The sequence below is a fragment of the Montipora capricornis genome, chromosome 2 (assembly GCF_036669925.1).
Source record: "Montipora capricornis isolate CH-2021 chromosome 2, ASM3666992v2, whole genome shotgun sequence".
Classification (NCBI taxonomy): domain Eukaryota; kingdom Metazoa; phylum Cnidaria; class Anthozoa; order Scleractinia; family Acroporidae; genus Montipora; species Montipora capricornis.
Window position 1 is genome coordinate 58,228,825 of NC_090884.1, and position 20,000 is coordinate 58,248,824.

Genomic DNA, 20,000 nt, shown 5'->3' on the forward strand with positions numbered 1-20,000 from the left:
GTAAGGAAACTAAGTTAAGAGAATTTAAATTTAAACTTCTTCACCGAATTGTAGTGACCAAAAAGGAATTGAAAAGATTTGGAATTAAAAGTGAAAGTGACTGCTTGTATTGCGGTGAATCAGATTCCATAGACCAAACTTTTCTTGACTGCCAATTTACCTCGTCTTTTACACGTTAAGTAGTGGGGTGGTTTAATGCCACAAACAATACCAGTTTCAATCCAGAACCTAAGGAAATAGTGTTTGGCTTGTTTAAGCAATGCCTTGCTGGAAATGAGGCTGTGAGAAAGTTAAACTATCCTTTTTTATACATGATGTATTACATTTATTCAAACAAGCTAAAAGAGAGCTCGATTATTTTATCTGAATTTGTTTATAAGAGTAATTTTAAATACAAGGTTGAGAAATTTACATGATTTAATTTACTTTATTCGCCCTCTTTGATTGATCACTCAGTTCTCGTGCATGTGAGATCTTTATTTGCATTATTTATATTTCTTTTCTTTTCTTTTTTTATATGTATGTATCTTGTGAAATGTAAAATTCTTTTATGTTAAATAAATTACAAAAAAAAAAATAATAAAAATAAGCATGCTAAAACATCTCTTTTAAAAAAGTTGTAAAATTTAAAAAAAATAAATAAATAAATAAAAAAAATCACCCACAGTACTGCGTTTTCATTTGGTTACCCATAAAAGCATTCCTGGTTTAAACGGATCTTTCGAACAATTCAGTGGCACTTTTTTACGAAACCTTTTTGTCACGTATGTTCTTTTTGTTCGAAATCCAACTCGAAAATACAGCTCCAAAAACCAACTCGAAAATTCAAATCGAAAATCCAACTCGTGATCCAACGCGAAATACTAACCAGGTAAACGGGCAACCTCTACCAAAGTATTATTTCATAAAGATGACAGGCGAAAGTGATTATAGCAAAAGGAATTCAAAAACGATGGCGCGAAAAAAATATTCAGGTTATAACAAATTACCTGAGTTTTTCCATGACCACGCTAACATGAAGAAAGTCGTTATCAAAATTTCTTTACACGCCATTGCCGGTGACTAATGTTTGGCCCACATGATTAATACTGATCTCATCTTCGTGAAAGATTTCTGTGATTATGACTGGCCAATACAAAATGCTTCGAACCAAATCAACACTAGAAGTAAAAGTTGGTTGGGAAGCGAAACGCGATTCTGTTTGTTTTATTAAGTTCGGGAATTTGAACGATGCAATCTTCAAAAGTTCAAATGCCCGGAAGGGGAGCGGCGGGGAGATGTTGAAGTATCGAGTTGATCGTAGCATTATTTGATACTAACTTTGAAAAAGTCATTTATATTGTTAGGCCTTGTTTTCACTGGCTTACGCTAGTGAAAACGAACGTCGACATAAGCATTAAATAACAACCACGGCATCCGCCAATTTGTTCAAATGCTCAAACGCGGAAAATCTGGAACGAGTGCTTTAATTGGTCAGACGTAGCAAATTTCCTTGTGCTTATGCTGCGTTTCGTTTTCGACGCCAGAGGAGGAACTCGATAGTGTCTTTCGATCTCGATACTTGACATCCAACGTAAGTGGTAAGTTACACTTTTTACAACTCGAAATTGAGTAAACAGTTTTTATTCTTAATTTATCAATAGCTGACACTTTCACAATGAGCTGGTGCCGTCTATTTCGTAAATATAGTTATTGAGTTACATGCGTTTTTTGTCCTTTTCGATCGTCTCTTTGCAATCAGCCCCCAAGTTACACTCTTCTTTCCCGGCCCAGGCTGAATATTCTTATTTTTCTGCCGATTTTAGACTGAAAATATTCTTGTATTATTCTTGAATTATAGCTTATGACATTTCCGTTTTAGAATTTATTGGGGTGTCAATTACAAGTGTTTGGTATCTAGATCTGTTTTCGCTAGGTTTTGTCATTTAAAAAGAAAGAATTTGTCATAAAACCTTTTAGCGGTTTAGTTAATGTCTTTTTTTTTTTTGCTGAATACTGTACGTATGTATTACATGTACCGTTCATCGAACTGCCATTAGCGTTGAACATTTTGCTATAGCTAACGCAGGGTTGTTTCGTTTTGTTGGCTATCTGCGCCGTTCAGAGAAAGGAATAATTTTATACGGTTAAATTAAAAACAAAATTGGATTGTATTACAAAAGTGTATCTTTATCAAGTATGACAAAGCATTAAGTTCTGAGACAGGCAGGAATGTGGGTTTTTCTTGAGCTTCAAGCTGCCGTGCCTTTTTTAATCATGTGCCAAGTTATTGCAAACAGTAAAACGATAAAACACTGCTCAGGCGGGGAGGTACTTCGACTGAATTAACAAACAGAACGGAAAGAGCGTCTTCCGTTTATTTGACCAGAACCACAAAGGGAACGAAAGTAAATAGCCCTAGCTAATCAATGTTTTTACGTAGCTTACTATCATAACTCTACACATCGAGGAGTAATTTCATCCGGTAAGCAGTGGTGTGATCCCAATAAATCAAAAATCAAGGTTTGAAATAAACCAGAATCATTTCGGCGTTGAACGCAAGCGCTTAAAGAATTTGTGGTGAGGTGGAAAAATTATAATCAAGTAGTTGAGACCTAAAGACGTTTTGAAACGTTATAGGTTTTATAGTGACAATGCGCCGGAACCTCTGTCCAGGAATCGTACTATAGAAATATCTACCAAAATATTGTTTCTTAGGGATAAAAGGCGCAAATGATTCTAGCTATAAGAATACAAAAGCAATGGCGCAAGAAAATATTTAGGTTTTGACAAATTACCTGAGTTTTTGCTGGGCGACGCTAGAATGAAGAGAGTCGCTATCAAAATTTCTTTATATGCCATTGAACAGATTGTTGTTTGGGCATATGATTGATCTCCTCCCCTTAAAAGGCCGCTGTGATTAAGGCTGGCTAATCCAAACTGCTTCGAACTAAAGCACCACAACAAATGAAAGTTGATTGGAAAGCGAAACGCAAATCCGCTTTTTTTAATTACAACATCCGTATTCAATTTTGAATAAGGACAATTTTTTTTCGCAGGGCTGGAGGAGGAGACGGTGGGAAGCGTGCAGAGAGAGAGGAATGGGAGTTTAGAAGGACAATATATTCAATACAATTTTTCCCCCGCGTTACTGACTTGTCCGTGTTGAATATATTTTACGAGTTCTGCAGGGACAATCTTCAGCCAATTGAAAACTGTTCTCACTAAATCTCTAGTTCCCCTGTGACTTGACTTCCATTTTATACACCCTGGTCAGAGTTTTTCTCTGTCCTTGTGTTGTCCCATTTCTCTTAACTTCATGGTTGAAAGATTAATTGAAATTCAACGACAGTTTTTCTCTCTTTGCATCCGTGACATTACTACATTAAATAGCCTATTTACACTGCAATGATCATTTTTGTGAACGAGAAAGGGTCGAAGACTTGTACTCCTCTCCAGCTGCTGCCCAACTGGAGACTTGTACTCCTCTCCAGCTGCTGCCCAACTGGAGACTTGTACTCCTCTCCAGCTGCTGCCCAACTGGAGACTTGTACTCCTCTCCAGCTGCTGCCCAACTGGAGACTTGTACTCCTCTCCAGCTGCTGCCCAACTGGAGACTTGTACTCCTCTCCAGCTGCTGCCCTACTGGAGACTTGTACTCCTCTCCAGCTGCTGCCCAACTGGAGACTTGTACTCCTCTCCAGCTGCTGCCCAACTGGAGACTTGTACTCCTCTCCAGCTGCTGCCCAACTGGAGACTTGTACTCCTCTCCAGCTGCGGCCCAACTGGAGACTTGTACTCCTCTCCAGCTGCTGCCCAACTGGAGACTTGTACTCTTCACCAGTTGCTGCTCAACTGGAGACTTGTACTCTCCTCCAGTTGCTGCCCAACTGGAGACTTGTACTCTCCTCCAGTTGCTGCTCAACTGGAGACTTGTACTCTTCTCCAGTTGCTGCTCAACTGGAGACTTGTACTCTCCTCCAGTTGCTGCCCGACTGGAGACTTGTACTCTTTTCCAGTTGCTGCCCAACTGGAGACTTGTGCATAACAACAGTCTCCTTACCTCTGTCTGGGTGATTAATATACACTTAAGTGAAAATCCGAAAGGCGCACAGATGAATAATGCTAATTGTTATATACCTAGACTTTCACTCAACAAAACGAGCACTGTGATTGGCTGATTCTTGGAGACGTGCCCCTGATCAAATTCAAATGTATCCCGACCTGGATACAATTCCGCAGTTGTCGCCCGCTCCGGATGTTTTGCTGCGATTGTTGTATAGGAAAAGGCTAAGTACATAACAAAGCACTTAATGCCTAATCCTTCCGGAAATTAGTTAGTTTTTTTTATCCCGAAAGCCCTGATCAGGACTCCGGAGCGGGCAGCAACTGGGGAATTGTATCCAGGTCGGGATACATTTGAGTTTGATCAGGGGCACGTGTCCAAGAATCAACCAATTACAATGCTCGTTTTGTTGAGTGAAAGTCTAGGTATATAACAATTAGCTTTATTCATCTGTGTGCCTCTCGGATTTTCACTTAAGTGTATATTAATCACCCAGACAGAGGTAAGGAGACTGTTGTTATGCACAAGTCTCCAGTTGGGCAGCAACTGGAGAAGAATACAAGTCTCCAGTTGGGCAGCAACTGGAGACCTTGTTTGCTGAAGGACTGAACAAAAAAAAAAGTGACAGTCAAAGAGAATAAAGAAAAAGACAGAGCCTGCATTAATGTTCTGTTTAATCAAGAATTGGTCATTGGAATATGTTCAATTTTACTTATTGATTTTGCCTTACAGACAGCTGGAGTGACCATTCACATATGAAGCTGTTAAAGCCGCTAATCCGGCCATATCACGTGGATGAGATATTAGACCACAAAACCAGGGATTGAACCCCCTTACTCTTTGCTAACATGGTGTGGGTTGAGAGATGCTTATTTATCAGTGATGGTAATTGAGAGATACTCCAAGAGCTCCTGACTCAGTGCTTGAAATAAGCGGTTGTCCCATATGGCCAGACGTACCAGCGACAAGTCTTAGTAAAATAATATATAGATTTAGCCAAGCCTACAAGCGGAGCTCCCGTTTCTAGCCCCAGAAAGCAATATAGCAATATGCCTCTGCGTAAAGTACACTGAAATTAATCGTCATTACTGTGTACAGTTTACAGTGATGAAACAGATTAAACACCTCTGAGCTGACAGCAGGAAACAAACAAGCCTTGCAAACAAAAAACAGCAATTTTAATCAACAACTAAAACTGAAATTACATGCACAGTAATCTCCTTCACAACATTTTTCGTTTGACTGACAATCTTTACTCCTTCTCTCAACCTAAAGCGTAGTAAATTCGCTTACTCGATTGCAATTTCACAGTCAAACAAAGCTGCTCACGACTGCACATCCATTTCACACAAAAAGCATATAAATGTGATAGTTCAATATGTCACGATCTCTGTTAACACGGAATTGCCAACGTTTTCATGCCTTCTTCGTTTTTTAGTGAGTTTTACAAAACATGTGAGGCAGCGAGGCATATATTAAGAAGGAAAAAGTTTAATATTTTCCTTCTTAATATATGCCTCGCTGCCTCACTGAAGGTTAACCGTTGTAAATAAGTGTTTTGTCTCTCATCCTATTTCTGTCAGCTTACGGTGATTTTCATAGAAACTCTCTCTTCTTCTCCTCCTTCGGCTTCTCTCGAGGCTTTCTTCGCTTAAATTTTTCAAATTTTTTCACCTCTTCTCTCATGCTTTTTAGCTTTTCTTCGACTTTCCTGCTCTTTATCCCGTTGCTCGTCGCTAATCTGATTTCCCGCCAAAAAAGCGCGAGTTGCCAAATGCAATGCTGCCACGCGGTTTCCCGCCAAGGAAAATTGCCGAACACTCCCGTCCCCAGAGGCTCTCCTGCGTCACCACCTCCACCCCGACAGTCTGTACGGGCGGACAGAAGAACGTACGTGACGCCGTAACCAGAATTTCTCGCATGGGTAGATTTCCCAAAAAAATTACCCATGGTGCTTCGCTGGCGAGTTCGCGCGCCTGAGCTCCTCTAAAAAGTCTGGTTTGTTGACGAAAAAACAACCGAGAACCCAGCCGAGAATAGAAAATTAAATAATCATAAGCAGCACCCGATTTTCTTTTCGTTTTTGTATTGTCAATGGGTGATAACAATGTGGAGTTAATTATCATAAACTTGCGATGAGCATTTTTCGGCGTTTTAGATATTTGTAGCTTTTGCAGAGAGTAAAATTCAAGACGTTAGGAAGCATAAGCACGCGCGTTTTTGACTGAGACGCGGACGGCAACCGGAAGAGAACATTTCGTGTGCCAGGACAGTGGTGTCTCCCAGATTTTTATGACAATCATCTTTAATGGAGAAAAGGTACTTAGCAATGTAAATGTGTGAAGATAAGGTTGGCGTCCGCGTCTCAAAAACGCTCGTTCTTAAGCGCGCGTGGAGCACCACAGCCCTTTAGTGGAACCCGCACGGGAAACGTAAGAGAGGGAGACTTACTTGGACGCACACAAGAACCGTGAAGTAAAGTCACTGCTCAAATAGAGTCAAATGGTAAGCATAAGTGGAAGACTAATACTGCATCAGGAGCGATTTGGTTCTGATGGTCCCCGGGTCACCAACGAAAAAAAGATATTTCGTAATTTTTTACCCGGGTAAACTTTCACCACCATTTCCACTGCAGTTTGTGAGAATGCTACGTTTCGGCAATTCAATCCTGGCAGTGTAGAGGGATAACCGCCACCTGAACCTACTTTCATTGCTTAGCTCTTACTAGTCTCCTATAGCTCTGCGGTCGAGCCTCTGAACTAGAAACTTGAATTACGAACTAGTTACTCGTTTATATCTCTGCTTCCAGACAGTAAATTGTTTTCACCTTGTACATGTTAGCTTAAATTAATTTTAAATGTATTCCTTAAAATTTAAAAGAATTCTGTACATGGAGAAAAAAATAAAGCTATATTTTGAAAAAAGCGCATTTTCTGTAAAACTTGCTTACAGATTTTGTTGAATTGTACACTTTTAGAGATTATTTCTAACATTATTATCTTGCACGAGTATGGGAAGATTTCACCGTCCCGTTTTGTTCTGAACAGAAGACAACATATGTTGATTCTAAGGATCAAAGAAACGCCTTATATCATTGCCATGGTAACGGTAGTTGTGAAAAAAAATGTGATATGAGAAATCTGTGATGGGTACTTAATACCCTGGCCAAATTTCGCCTTCATATTATATTACCCCAACTATATCTAAGAACATGCAGAATATGTTTATTTGTGTGAAAAAATGAGAAACTATTTCGAGCCTCCTCGAAAATTTCAAATTTAGAGAAGTGAGGGAATCTTGATTTTCAATTCAAATCATCCTACTGTTACCAGTAAACGCAGAGGGAAACCCTCTGACATAATGTCTCCTGAATGGTCTTGTAAACACTGACAAATTAAAGGCCCACAACTACAATTGAGACCAAAAATCGACGGAAACAAATCAGTAGAACAACTTCGCTGCTGTTTGTACGACAAGGACTTTTGAGCTGCGACGGGAGACTGGTAACCAACAATACAGCCAGTTTCAGATCTCCAGATGTATCACTCTGTGTAACGGATTGGAAAATTCGGCACCTTTGCAGAACAGGAGAGGAGAGAAATTGTCAGCAGGTATGAAAGTATTGATAAGCCGACGATTCGCCTTTCGAGAGTTATTCAAGGTGAACGAGTGGGGCTTATTGGATCGCACTCACTCTCAATTTTTATTGCTTTAGAATTGTACTTCGTCTTTAATTTTGCTTGTTTCAGCCCATGTAAAACGAAATCATTAGGATGATTTTCAAACTGACCGCACTACACTTAGTTTGCTAGTGACCCTGAGTCTACTGAAATTGCTTAGGTACACATAAATTGCCCTTAATTTCTCTTGGGGGGTTAGAGCACGGATATTGTGAGTACCTAAAAAAACTAGCAACATTTATTAGCCATTTTGTTTGTAGAGAAAAAGGGGGGGGGGAATTGCCTTATAAGTGAGAAATCCTAAACTATTCACCCCTAAACGTTACAAACTGCATCCTTGACTTTCTGCGGCATACTGATCAAAAGTCCAACTCGCAGGGGTGGTGTTTATTGATGCTAAGATTGGCTGTATAGAATAAACCCTCTGCCAACAAGATTGTCCTCTATTTGGAACTTTTTAAACATTCGAATCCGAAATACGTTACAAAACAAAGTTTGCATCAAAAGTGCAATTGAGATCTCTGTATGTATCTGTGGAACCGTAACCTAAATAAAATGAGCATTCTGTATCCTGCCCCTGAGTAATGGTCTTAGAGTGACAATCGTGTAATAGCGCCCCTTTGATTGTTCATGTGTACGTGGTGCACGAAATCAGAGCGGTAGCACACTTTACACGACAGACAATCATATTGCTGATTGGTAAATATCCCTTTCATCCATCACGGTACTAAATTACATGGCTCATGATTGTAAGGTCGGCGCACTCTAGGAACAAGTTCCGGCAAAAATATATTGGGCGACGACCCTATCTTTGCATGCCCAATACTTGGCTCTTAACCTGAAACAATTTTGGTTTCCTAGTACTTAGCCCCTGTCATTAGATCTTGGTTTATTTACAGAAGGGACAGGTTCAAGATGTGCCGAGTTTTAGGGACGAAAATTGAATACAAAGTAAAACAATTCAGCAGTTATCTGTAAACATTTATTACCCATCTAAAAGCATACAAGATCGAAAAGCCCCTTATCAAGGAACTTGATATACATCCCGGTAGTATGTGCACTTCTACGCAGTATATACAAAAATGATTACAAGTAACTGACTTGGAAACTTGGTAATTTGTTTAATGCAGCTTCGGCCTTTTCACGGTAAATAACCGCGTCGCAAACGCGCGTCAGATGATTGCGATATCTTTATTCTGGGTCTCAGTGCAAATGACTTGTTTTCATCCCGACATTTATAATTCTCCACACATCTCCCATCAGGGACATCACACATTCTTGTAATGTTTACAGAGACATATAGAATAGAGGTTTCACAACAACGGTATCAAGGATTAGTTATTCTCGCCAAGGTAATCAAAATACTTGTTTCGTACAGATAAATCAATTTATTGATTAGTTTTAGCCTTCTTTCTGCTTAGGAAGCTACGTTCCATGTCAATAGAAGGAGGTTTCTCAATTTTCAAGAAAAACTGCCGTCTACAAAGTAACCCTTAAACTTCTGAATAGAAGACCACATATAGTCCTACTTCGTGACTAGATGCACCGCAAATGAAATCTTATAATATCACATCAAGATCGAGTCAAACAAACTAGCGATCAAAGTATAATTTTACCTTCTCTGAATGTTCTGTTCAGCAACGACCAGGAGAGGTCTTTCCTCTTGGTCTGTATACCACGGATAGCAACAGAACTTCCAGCAAAAAAATCTAAAATGCTCGATTAGAAAAAGCGCACACCTTGCCAGCTGAGAGAGAACGGCAAATGCGACCAACATGGACACTAACGCTGGGACAAATGCCAAGGCACACACCTCAAACCACTCTAGAGCTTTCAGACTGGATTTGCTCGGCCCGTCAACTGTGATACCAAATGACAACAGGGCTGCTTTTAACAGGTTGAGGATAGCAATTAAAGATATGGCTATAAGCGACAAAGTTTCAGCTTTATTTGCCATGGGATATCGATAGGGATTCTTCCAAACATGATGGATTGTTATCAACAAGCATGCTGCCGCCTGGAAAACCATGCGTAACATAAGATTTGTGATGAACGCTTCACAAGCGAGGAGAATGAACCTTCGACCGATCAACACGCTCTCCCAGTAAAGTGTTCCGTTTTCATTATCATTTGGTTGACGAAAAGGACCATGGAGTATGTCCAAAACTTCTCTGTTGACTACATGCTGCTCAGCAGAATCCTGGCGTCTCCTTTGCAGCATTTCTTTGACCAGCCAATACAAAAGAAATGGCAGTGGAGTTATACAAGCAGCGAGGAACTCACCTGCTGTAATAGAAGATCTGTATAGCATGGAAGATCCACAGTAGAGGACGACGATTAAGGGAACCAGGAAAAATGCAATGTAAGCAAGGAGAGGATACTGCCACCATTGCATGCATGGGATATTTGCATCGATAAAAAGCCTTCTTCCAGATCCGATAGAGACACAGTGCACTAGCCTGAAAGACGTCTCTGCAAGCCTCTCGTACCCAAGTAACAACACTTCCATGACAACGGCCATATAACAGATGAGGGACGGCTTTCCCCTGCCCATTAAGACGTTGAAAACAGAATGCACAATATAAATGACCAAAACGTCAGTCATAGTAAAAAATACTGTAGACGAAAGGAGAGCCTGTTTTGTCGTTGCGGTGAGTCCTGCAAATGGACAGCCAAGGTCTTGATTGATCGACTGGACATTAAAATTATAAGCAGAAATTACAAAGTGGATAAAAGGAATCTTTCCAATAATTTCTTCTATAGGGACCACCATCACGGTCTCGGCTGCTTGATAAAAATAAAACGTTATTTTTAAATAGCCACTATCGGAATGTTCAGCATCAACAATGCCGTCTACTTCTTCTCCCGAGGGACTTTCTCCTCTTTTCCTAAACCACAACATTTGGTTTGTCAGGATGTGCAGTATCGGAGGCTTTTGCAAAAGATAAAGAGCAAGTATTATCGTCAAAAAGATGGTCACAATCCACACAGAATAGTCGTTGCATTTTGTCATCTTGCGACAGTTACTTGAGAAAAGAGTCTCAGTAAACCCTTTTGCACATTGTCCACAGAGAGTACCGTTCCTGTTTCCTTGGCAACTGTTATAACCTGTTGAAACAGTTGAAGGACAGTAATGTTCCGGACAGGCGATAAATTGTAGCTCCTGGGGACGGTTAGATGTTGAATAACCCCAGAAATTTGGTTTCGCAGCAATGTTATTTTCAATGCAGATGGCTCCGAAGGGACATGTATGGCACTCAGGAGTGGAGGTCACGGCTAAGCCTTTTGAAACCCCTGTTTGAAGGCTGTAATAACCAGGATAGCAGGGTTTACAGGAATACTTCAAAACTGTAGTGTTCAATATGCAAATGCTGTTGTTTTTCTCTGTGTATACAAAGTGCGTACTATTTTCTAATAAAAGCCCCTGTCCTTCGCTACACTGTATCTTCGATCTTTCATCCAAATCAAAAAATCCCCCACTAGAGATATCAACAACTGGAACAGTGCTCCTGCTAAATTTCAGTGATATCATTGATGTGTTTTCAAGTCTTAAAGGACCTCCGCTTCCAGAATAAAGGAAGCTACCTGCATTATACAAGGGGCCGGTTGAAACTGTCATACTTTTCTTTGTCCTCAAAAACGAGCAATCTACGAAATCTACGCGGCCTGTTCCAAATGCAGAATAGACGTGTCCAGTATGATGAATGCCAAAGTTGTCGCGAAAATTACATCGTCTAAGGGTGGTTTTACCATTGCTGATATAGACAGCTCCAACTTTAATTCCTAAGTTTTCCACAAAAGTCGTATCCTCAAACAGAATATGGCTGTTGTAGTGCCATGAGGGGTGTGTACCTCGAGTGTTCACACACCCAAAATTACGCGCTTTGTCTGGATTTAATAAAACAGAGATGGCGCCAGCAGCTGTCTCGTAGAAGTAGCCCGTTTTCTTATTTGTCCATGTTCGTCGGTAAGCGACGACACAATTACGAAAGAGCGAGCGTCTTATTATCACATGTTTCAGCCCTTCAAATAAAAGAGCAAAGTAGCTGGGTGGTCTGTGGTGGAATTCACTATTGTCAATTTCGATGACCGCCTTTGAGAAATTGACATAATCGAGTGGTGGGATCATTAAGCGAATAGCATAACTATCGCTAGTTTCGTCCCAAGTCACTGTTCCGTTGCTCGTGGTAAACCTGGTGTTTCTGATAGCTACATGGACTGATGTTGGACCTAATAAAGTTACCATCATGTCTTTGATATTATTGACAAAAGAACAATTATCAACGGAAATATCAATTGGAAAAGAGCCGTTTTTCGGAGGTGATGACACTATTTGCAATCCATATTTAAAAGAGATGAGTGTAACGTTGAAAAGATTAATGCGATATTTGGGACTTATGTACAGACCTACCCCTTTATTTACTTTACACTCCAGGAAACTGTCCGAAACTGTTACCATCCCTGCGTTTCCATTTACGGCCTCTATTACGACAATCCTCCCTTTTGTTGCCTTCAACGCATCTTCCTTGAAAATGCATTTTGAAATTGTTACATTACTTTCGCCTCCGGTAGTAATTACACGAAAAGCTCCAGCGCCTCTTGTTTGGGTTTTCTTCGTGAACCTGGACTCCTCTAGTGTCACAATTCCACCATCTAGTAAAACATCTACATCAATGCATTTTGTTTTGTAACGATATCCTCTCCACTGTTTAATAGTTACATTCCTGACGCCAAAATATAACCTGTGCGGACCCCACTGTCTACGCGGTGAGTCTCCAGGCGTTATTCCAATTGATATTGCGCATCCAATCCGGGCTGTACATTCGCTGAATGTAACATTGGCGAGGTCGATTGTTAGAAATCCATGTTTGCTATTGGCATAAAGCGATCCGCCGGCGCCAGCTTTATTGTTCTTGAAATAAGAGTTTACAATCCTTAAAGATCCATTGATTTTTGCAGTGATAGACAAGCAAGAGCCGGATTTTTTTTTCGATACAGATTGGTTGTAAAACAACGAACCTTGAATGATTATAGCCGCCCTTTCGGACTGAACCACAATGCACTGCACGTCTGGGTTGTCATGGCAAGTTATGGAGATGAACTTTGCTTTTGTTTCTCTAGAACGTGAGAAATATAAACTTTGCACACTTTGTTTTCCTTTCCCTTCGAATTTTCCATTCTGATATAACCTGACATCTTTGTATGTCTCGTCTGTAACCGCTGTCGAAACGTTAACACTTATGAAGGGACCTTTATTGCCAGAACTGATAACCTTAGTGCAAGAAATGTACAAGTATATTGGACACAATTCACCGTCTGCAACCGATGTGATCTTCATGACTCCTCCTTCAGATCGGCGTTGGCCATATAGGCCATTTTTTTCAAGTATTGCATTTTTGATGTTAAGACTAACAGAAACTCTTTTCCTTTCAGTTTTATTGAGAAGAAGAACGTTGATGCATTGAGAGTTATTGTAAAAAGTTGAATTGCTCTGAATGTCAAGCTGGAAAGACGTAATGTTGTGTAGTGCAATAGCCAAGGCACTTAAAGCATCATGGAAAGAACAGTTGTGGATTAGGACGTGTTGACAGTCGTCACAACTAATTGGCGTTTGTTGAAAATCGATTCCTGACAGCTCTAACCTGAATGTCTCCTGCTCATCATTTGTCTTTTGAAAATGAAATCCTTCAGGGCATAAAACGTGTGTAGTGGAGTATAAACCCTCAATAGTCAAACGTTTGTTGATATAAATACCTCGATGATCAATGGGAATATTGCGATCGGCTTTACAGCCATATGGGCATTCCTTGGTCCCACGTCCATCCAGATAAATGTACCCGCCATAGTCCACGTGATGAACGGCAAGGGCAATGGTTTTACAGGGGAGACTTTGACTGCCACAAGTTTTACAGTCATTTCCATGAAGAGACACAAATACTTTCGCGAGTTTGGAACCTGAAATTGTTAATGAGAGGAAAAATGTGTATTGTTATGTGAAGAGGAAGGACCATTGTAAAAAACATTATACAATTTTCTCAAAGCAGGTTTACCGTTTCAGAGTAGGAAAATCTCTTAAATGTTGTTTAACGCCTTTTTTAGAACAAAAGTACTAAAAGAGCTACTATGACGAAATTCGCTTCTCTCTTATCTAATCTATTTTGACTTGTTTACGAGCAGTCTGCACGAGAAGAAAAGTGCTGTTTACTTTTTGAAAATATCTCTTCTGCTCAACGGTCTGCTCAACGATCAAAAGGGACCTTAGGCACGCGCGTTTTTGAGACGCGGACGGACAGATAGACAGCCTTTATTTTAGCACAATGATAATAAAAGCTATGCAGCTTATGGGGTCGTGCATAATACCAAACCTAAGAACAAAATGTGTGCATAATAAAGTAACAGAATCAAACTATCTAGACTTAAATTACGTCTAAAATTTGTGGTTGTTGTAGAGGTCTCTTTGAAAGTCATAACTCGTATTAGAAAAGTTCTTGTCGTTAGAAATTAAAATATTCCATAGTACGGGGCCTCTACGAGCGATAGAGTTTTTGCCATAGGTAAAGTTGAAACGAGGCACCGTTAAAGAATCTGATGCTCGTGTAGGGCGTTTCGTCACAATATAGCACTTTAGGGAGCTCATCATGAAATGCTTTGTGCATGAGCTTTAACAGAACTAGCTTATAATAATAGCTCAACGGATGCCAATCAGCTTGTATTAACACGTCCGACGATCTCGTATCCTTTGATAAATTAAAAATTATCCTTGCCGTTCTACAGTGCAATCGTTCCAATGAATAAAATAGGTCGGCATTAAAGCACGACCCCCACAGAACGAGGCCGTGAGTTATTGCTGGCAATATGACTTTGAAATAAAAGTTAATAAGACCATCCTTTGGTACTGAACCTCGACCTCCTAATAAGGTCTAGCTTCTTTGTGAAAGCCTTCTTGACATCCGACATATGCGGCACCCAGGAGAGTTTATCGTCAACCGTTATACCCAGTAAGCGAGATTTGTTAACCCACCCTATGGCATCAGTGCCGATGTGAATTGGCGCAACTGCCTCCATTGCGCGGGTTTTACAAATTAGCATGGCTTCGCATTTTTGGGGATGCGGGGTAAGGCGATTTAAAATACACCAATCATACAGTTCGTCTACAGCTTTGTCCAACTGATCAACCGCTTGGTATTCCGTTTTTTTAATGCAATTAATCGTGACGTCGTCAGCGAATAAGTAAACAGAGCCTGATTTTATACTTGACGGTAGATCGTTGACAAACAAAGAGAACAGTGTAGGGCCGAGCACAGATCCCAGTGTTATACTGACGGATACAGGCATAGTGTCAGAGTTATATCCATTAACAGCTGTGTACTGCATTCTCCCATTTAAATAATTGGCAATCCAACCCAGTTGTCTTCTCTTCCGGAAGTGACCTATTTTCCCTTTCAATTTGTCTTCACTCAACCACATTTATAGTGCTAAGTTTATTTATTCCATTAGAGATGATTAGTATAAAAATCTAGGAGACACCATTGTCCTGGCACGTGAAATGTTCTCTTCAGGTTGCCTTCCTCATCTCAAAAATTAAATGCGCGTGCTTAAGCTCCCTAAAGACAAATTAACGACCAAATGACCTAGCAACAACGTCACCAATGAGGATTTTTGGCGTCTTGTTAGATCTTCATCGGGAAAATTACTTTGAAATTACGTTAAGCTTGAGAAAAATTTTAACAAACTCTGAATTCATCGTTCTTTTACTGGTTTTCTTTTTTTTTTTTGGTCATCAAACGACTTGGCAATAACACTGACGTATTATTTTAGTTTTACCTCCGTGTACAGTTTTTCATTACCACGAAAACCCCGATTTCTATATTCCGAGTTTGACTTCGAGCGTGCTGTAAAAGAGAAGGAAATTGAAAGACTACATATTTGTTCTAAACCATTCCCAAACAGGCAGAAATTCAACTTCTCCTTGCGAAAAAGAAGAGGCAAAAATCCTTTCATTTGATACTTACTTTGAAAAAGTCATTTGCAACGTTACAGAACGCACAAGATGATAGCATGTTAACACAACTTTTAATTAAAATGATTTCGAATTAATAACGATGCTATTGAAAAAATGTTTAAATTTTCCTCAATTTTAATTTTGTCAGAACGTTCTGCCGGTCAGTTTAGCACTACTGAGAAATTGCTCGAGGAATCAAATAAGGAACTCGATCATTGTCTTAGAAGAATTATCGTATGACGTGTAAAAAATAGCTTAGCATTTCCCTAGTCTCGTTCGATCTCGATACTTGACATCCGTCATCAGTGGTAAGTTATACAGTTTCCGCAACTCGAAATTAAGTAAACAGTTTTTTCTCCTAATTTATCAATAGCTGACACTTCCAAACTGAGCTGGTGCAGTCTATTTCGTTACAATTATTGACTTCTATGCATATTACTTCGGCGGTCAAGTAGCTGGAATCTTTGTCCAAGACTCACACCGTAGAAAGAATATCTACCAAAGTGTGAGACAGACTATTTTCCGAGTTAGGATTGCGAGTTGAATTTTCAAGTTGGATTTCGAGTTGGGTTTCGAGTTGGAAGTTAAAGGGTTTTGACAGGCCTACTCCTACGTTCGCGACAGAACGTATACAGAACAGTGACCCCAGGTCCATGGACCACCCCTGTGGATCACCCCTCAATTTGTTTCAAGTTACAAACGAAAAATTCTTCGAATGAAAGAGAGACTTATATGGACAAATGAAACAGGAGCCTATGACTAGGAGCGAACAACAAGTTAGTTTCTTGTGATTGGTCATCGAGCTCCTGTGAGAATTTCATTCGCGGGAAATTCAATCCAAAACTAAATCGCGGTCTGTAAAAACGCCGTGACAGGAATATAGAGCTGTTGTTCATTATGGGCTACTTATTTAATCAACTATCTCTTATAGATACTTATACCTCCTCTTTGATAGCTCGAAAGAGATTTGTCTATAACCTGCACTTCAAATAACACATTTATTCCATTGATCGAGTCCTTCACCGGAAAACATAATTTTTAATAGGCCCAACGAATTATCCTGCCCCAAACTAAGTGGCTTCATAGCTCAGTTGGTAGAGCAGATTGCACCAGCATCGCAGCGGTCATAGGTTTGAATTTAGTAGAAGCAGGAGCCCAATATGACCTGCGTTGAAGCCAACATTAGTGGCACTGGAGGATACGGACTAAACTATGTTAATTTCATCACTGTATGTAGATGCTATTTGTGAATGAGGCATATCTTCTAGTCTCTGTTTAAATTAGGGATTTCGCAAACGCAAAAAGCTATCCTATAGCTCTGAAAACTACCATCGGAAATCGAGAATTTTGAGAAGCTAGACGTTGATTCAGAGATTCGATTGAAATCTTACGGCAATCAGTCACCTACGACCTGTTTTGACTGCAAAATGGTCTAACATGCAATTGCACAGTTTAATTGTTACCTTTTTTGTGGTCTTCGGAAACTTAGTGTGACGTTTTAAGAAAAAAGTACTTGACTTGACTTTTTAAAGCAGGAGTCGATTATTGAACTCGCTGCCCTTCCATATCGTGACCTTCCTCCAAACGGAAAATTTGGAGATGCCCCTAGCTCATCCTGCTGGCCTTGTAAATTGGTGTCATCGGTACTGATATCAACATCTTCGTCAATGCCGGCTTTCACTGGCTTCTTCCTCTTCACCCTTGTTCAGATCTCCACCTTGCCTGAAGTTCATATGCAGTTTATCACCAACTTCGAGGTGGCGTTGATGCTTAGCCATTGTTGTCTCTTGTCGCACTGTCCTTTGTCTTGCTGCTGCACTATATGATTAGGCCAAATTGCGCAAGATTTAACAGTCAAGAGACAAATTGGTGTTGGGCTTAGGGTACCACAGTGTGCAGCGCGTTTCAGGCTCTCCTTCACAGTTGCACCAAACGATTCGACATATTCACTTTAGATGCCGCGTATTTTCGGTGCAATTAAGTCTTCCTATGAGAATTATCAGATATTTGACGGCCAGATAGGGTCAATTACGACAACCTCGTTCTCAGGAACTCGTTGTAAATTGAACAACAAGGATTTTTATGATCGATTAGGCTTTCAGTCCTTTCATTGTAATGTAAATCATTATATTGATTCCATTGACTTACCAAACACAGTTCTTTAGCTTCTGCAGGCTTCTCTCTTACTTTTTCACTTTGCACCTGAACTTGTTTTTCTCTCTGAAATTCTCCCATTTTTTCCCCTCTTCATAAAAAAAGGCGACACAGTCCACAATTGCTTCTTGACTTTCTTCCTTTGAAGACACGTTGGCAGCCATATCTCGCAACCTGACCTTTAGTGACAAGCAAGGTCAAAGTCCCAGATCAAAGGTACACGACCAGAGAGGTTGAGGTTTGTCACGCCTTCCTCTCAATCGTGACGTCTGCGTTTGGCTCCCGCGGCACGCGCTCGTGGTTGAGGAAACCAGAAACCAGAGACCAAACAGGCAAAACCGAAAACTCGGTTGGATACCATATCCGAAAAACCGCTTGTATTTTGGCCGAAAACTGAAAACCAAATGCTAAAATAAAGAAAAATGCGAAACCATACCAGACACAAAAACCGAAAAACCGCCCTAAACAATGGCCGAAACCGAAAAACCGAAAATCCCAACGCTCCCTCCTGTTGGCGTAAAGTATCTGCCACTTCACATGGCTTTGTTCAGGAAAGACCATTGTTGTGATCCTCCATATTGATCTCATTAGTTGTTGGTATTGGTTCTCTGTACTATAGCTACTAGTGCAACTCGTAGTTGTGTGACAATGTTGGACATTCTGTGGCTTGGTACAAATTGCTTAACTGGGTATTTCTTGGCCAACGAATTAGAATCCAACTTAAAAATCCACTCTGCGGTTAGCTTTCATTTGTTAGTTAGGAAGACACTATAATAAGACAGTTTAATCTCTTTATCCAGCATATATACTCGGCCTTAGTCGAGTCAAAAAGAAACCAGCAGAATGAAAAAATAAGAAACTGAATTTTTATGAAAAAGTAAAGTTAAAAAAAGAATCACCCACAGTACCGCGTTTTCAGTTGGTTACCCATCAAAGCACGAAAACTGGCCGACAGGGCTTAACTTTGTCGATAGGACGGGAGCCAGTGCTTTCTTGCGGTATTATTCGCGGACGATACAAAGGGAAGAGTCGTGAAACTAGAGAAATGAGATTCCTGGTTTAAACGGATCTTTCGAACAATTTGGCACTTTTTTTGCGAAACCTTTTTGTCCCGTCTGTTTTTGTTGTTCGAAATCCAACTCGAAAATCCAACTAAAAAATCCAGCTCCAAAAACAAACTCGAAAATCCAACAAGACATCCAACTCGAAATCCTAACTCGGTAAACGGGCAACCTCTACCAAAGTATTATTTCATAAAGATGACAGGCAAAAGTGATTCTAGCGATAGAAATTAACAAATTACCTGAGTTTTTGCTTGGCCACGCTAACATGAAGAAAGTCGTTATCAAAATTTGTTTATACGCCATTGCCGGTGACTAATGTTTGGCCCACATGATTAATACCGATTTCATCTTTGTAAAAGATTTCTGTGATTATGACTGGCCAATACAAAATGCTTCGAACCAAATCAACACGAAAAATAAAAGTTGAATGGAAAGCGAAACGCGATTCTGTTTGTTTTATTAAGTGCGGGAATTTCAAACGCCCGGAAGGGGGGCGGGGGGAAGGGGGGTGGGGGATGTTGAAGTATCGAGTTGAGTGGCGCATTATTTGAAACTAACTTTGAAAAAGTCATTTACATTGTTAAGCCTTGTTTTTACTGGCGTACGCTAGTGAAAACGAACGTTGACATGAGCATTAAATAACAACCACGGCATCCGCCATTTTGTTCAAATGCTCACACGCGGAAAATCTGGAAGGAGTGCTTTAATTGGTCATACGTAGCAAATTTCCTTGTGCTTATGCTGCGTTTCGTTTTCGACGCCAGCGAGCGCAAGCATAAGCGCATGCACAAGAAAAAGGAAAAAAAATGATCCTTATGCTTGTGCTGGCGTTTGTGCTTATTCTTGCGTCAACCCCGTTTTCACGATGAAGTAAGCGCTCTTATGCTTGCGCTTGTGGTTGCGTTGCTTGTGAAAACCGGGCTTAATGGAAGGCACAAGATGATAGCATGCAACACAACTTTTAATTAAAATGATTTCGAATTCATTACGATACTATGGAAGAAATTCTAAATTGTCCACAATTTAAATTTTGTCGGAAAGCTCTGGGTACATTT

General features: G+C 40.2%; 2 protein-coding genes and 1 pseudogene across 5 annotated transcripts in view; 1 reads left to right on the plus strand and 2 right to left on the minus strand.

Moving 5' to 3' along the window:
• The window catches only part of LOC138028363 (uncharacterized), an 18,505-nt pseudogene extending 15,664 nt beyond the window's left edge, over positions 1-2,841 (minus strand).
• The window catches only part of LOC138029058 (putative helicase mov-10-B.1), a 222,651-nt gene that overhangs the window by 143,269 nt on the left and 59,382 nt on the right, over positions 1-20,000 (plus strand). The window lies entirely within an intron of this gene.
• Positions 8,703-20,000, minus strand: part of LOC138028949 (uncharacterized) — an 85,223-nt gene continuing 73,925 nt past the window's right edge. For 2 of the 3 annotated variants that reach the window (XM_068876604.1, XM_068876598.1), the window contains exon 2: positions 8,892-13,680. In XM_068876604.1, coding sequence (XP_068732705.1) covers positions 9,338-13,680 — 4,343 coding nt within the window. In that variant the 3' untranslated portion in view covers positions 8,892-9,337. Of the gene's footprint in view, positions 13,681-19,184; positions 19,272-20,000 lie in introns of those variants that run through there. The other variant, XM_068876611.1, reaches the window with a different exon arrangement.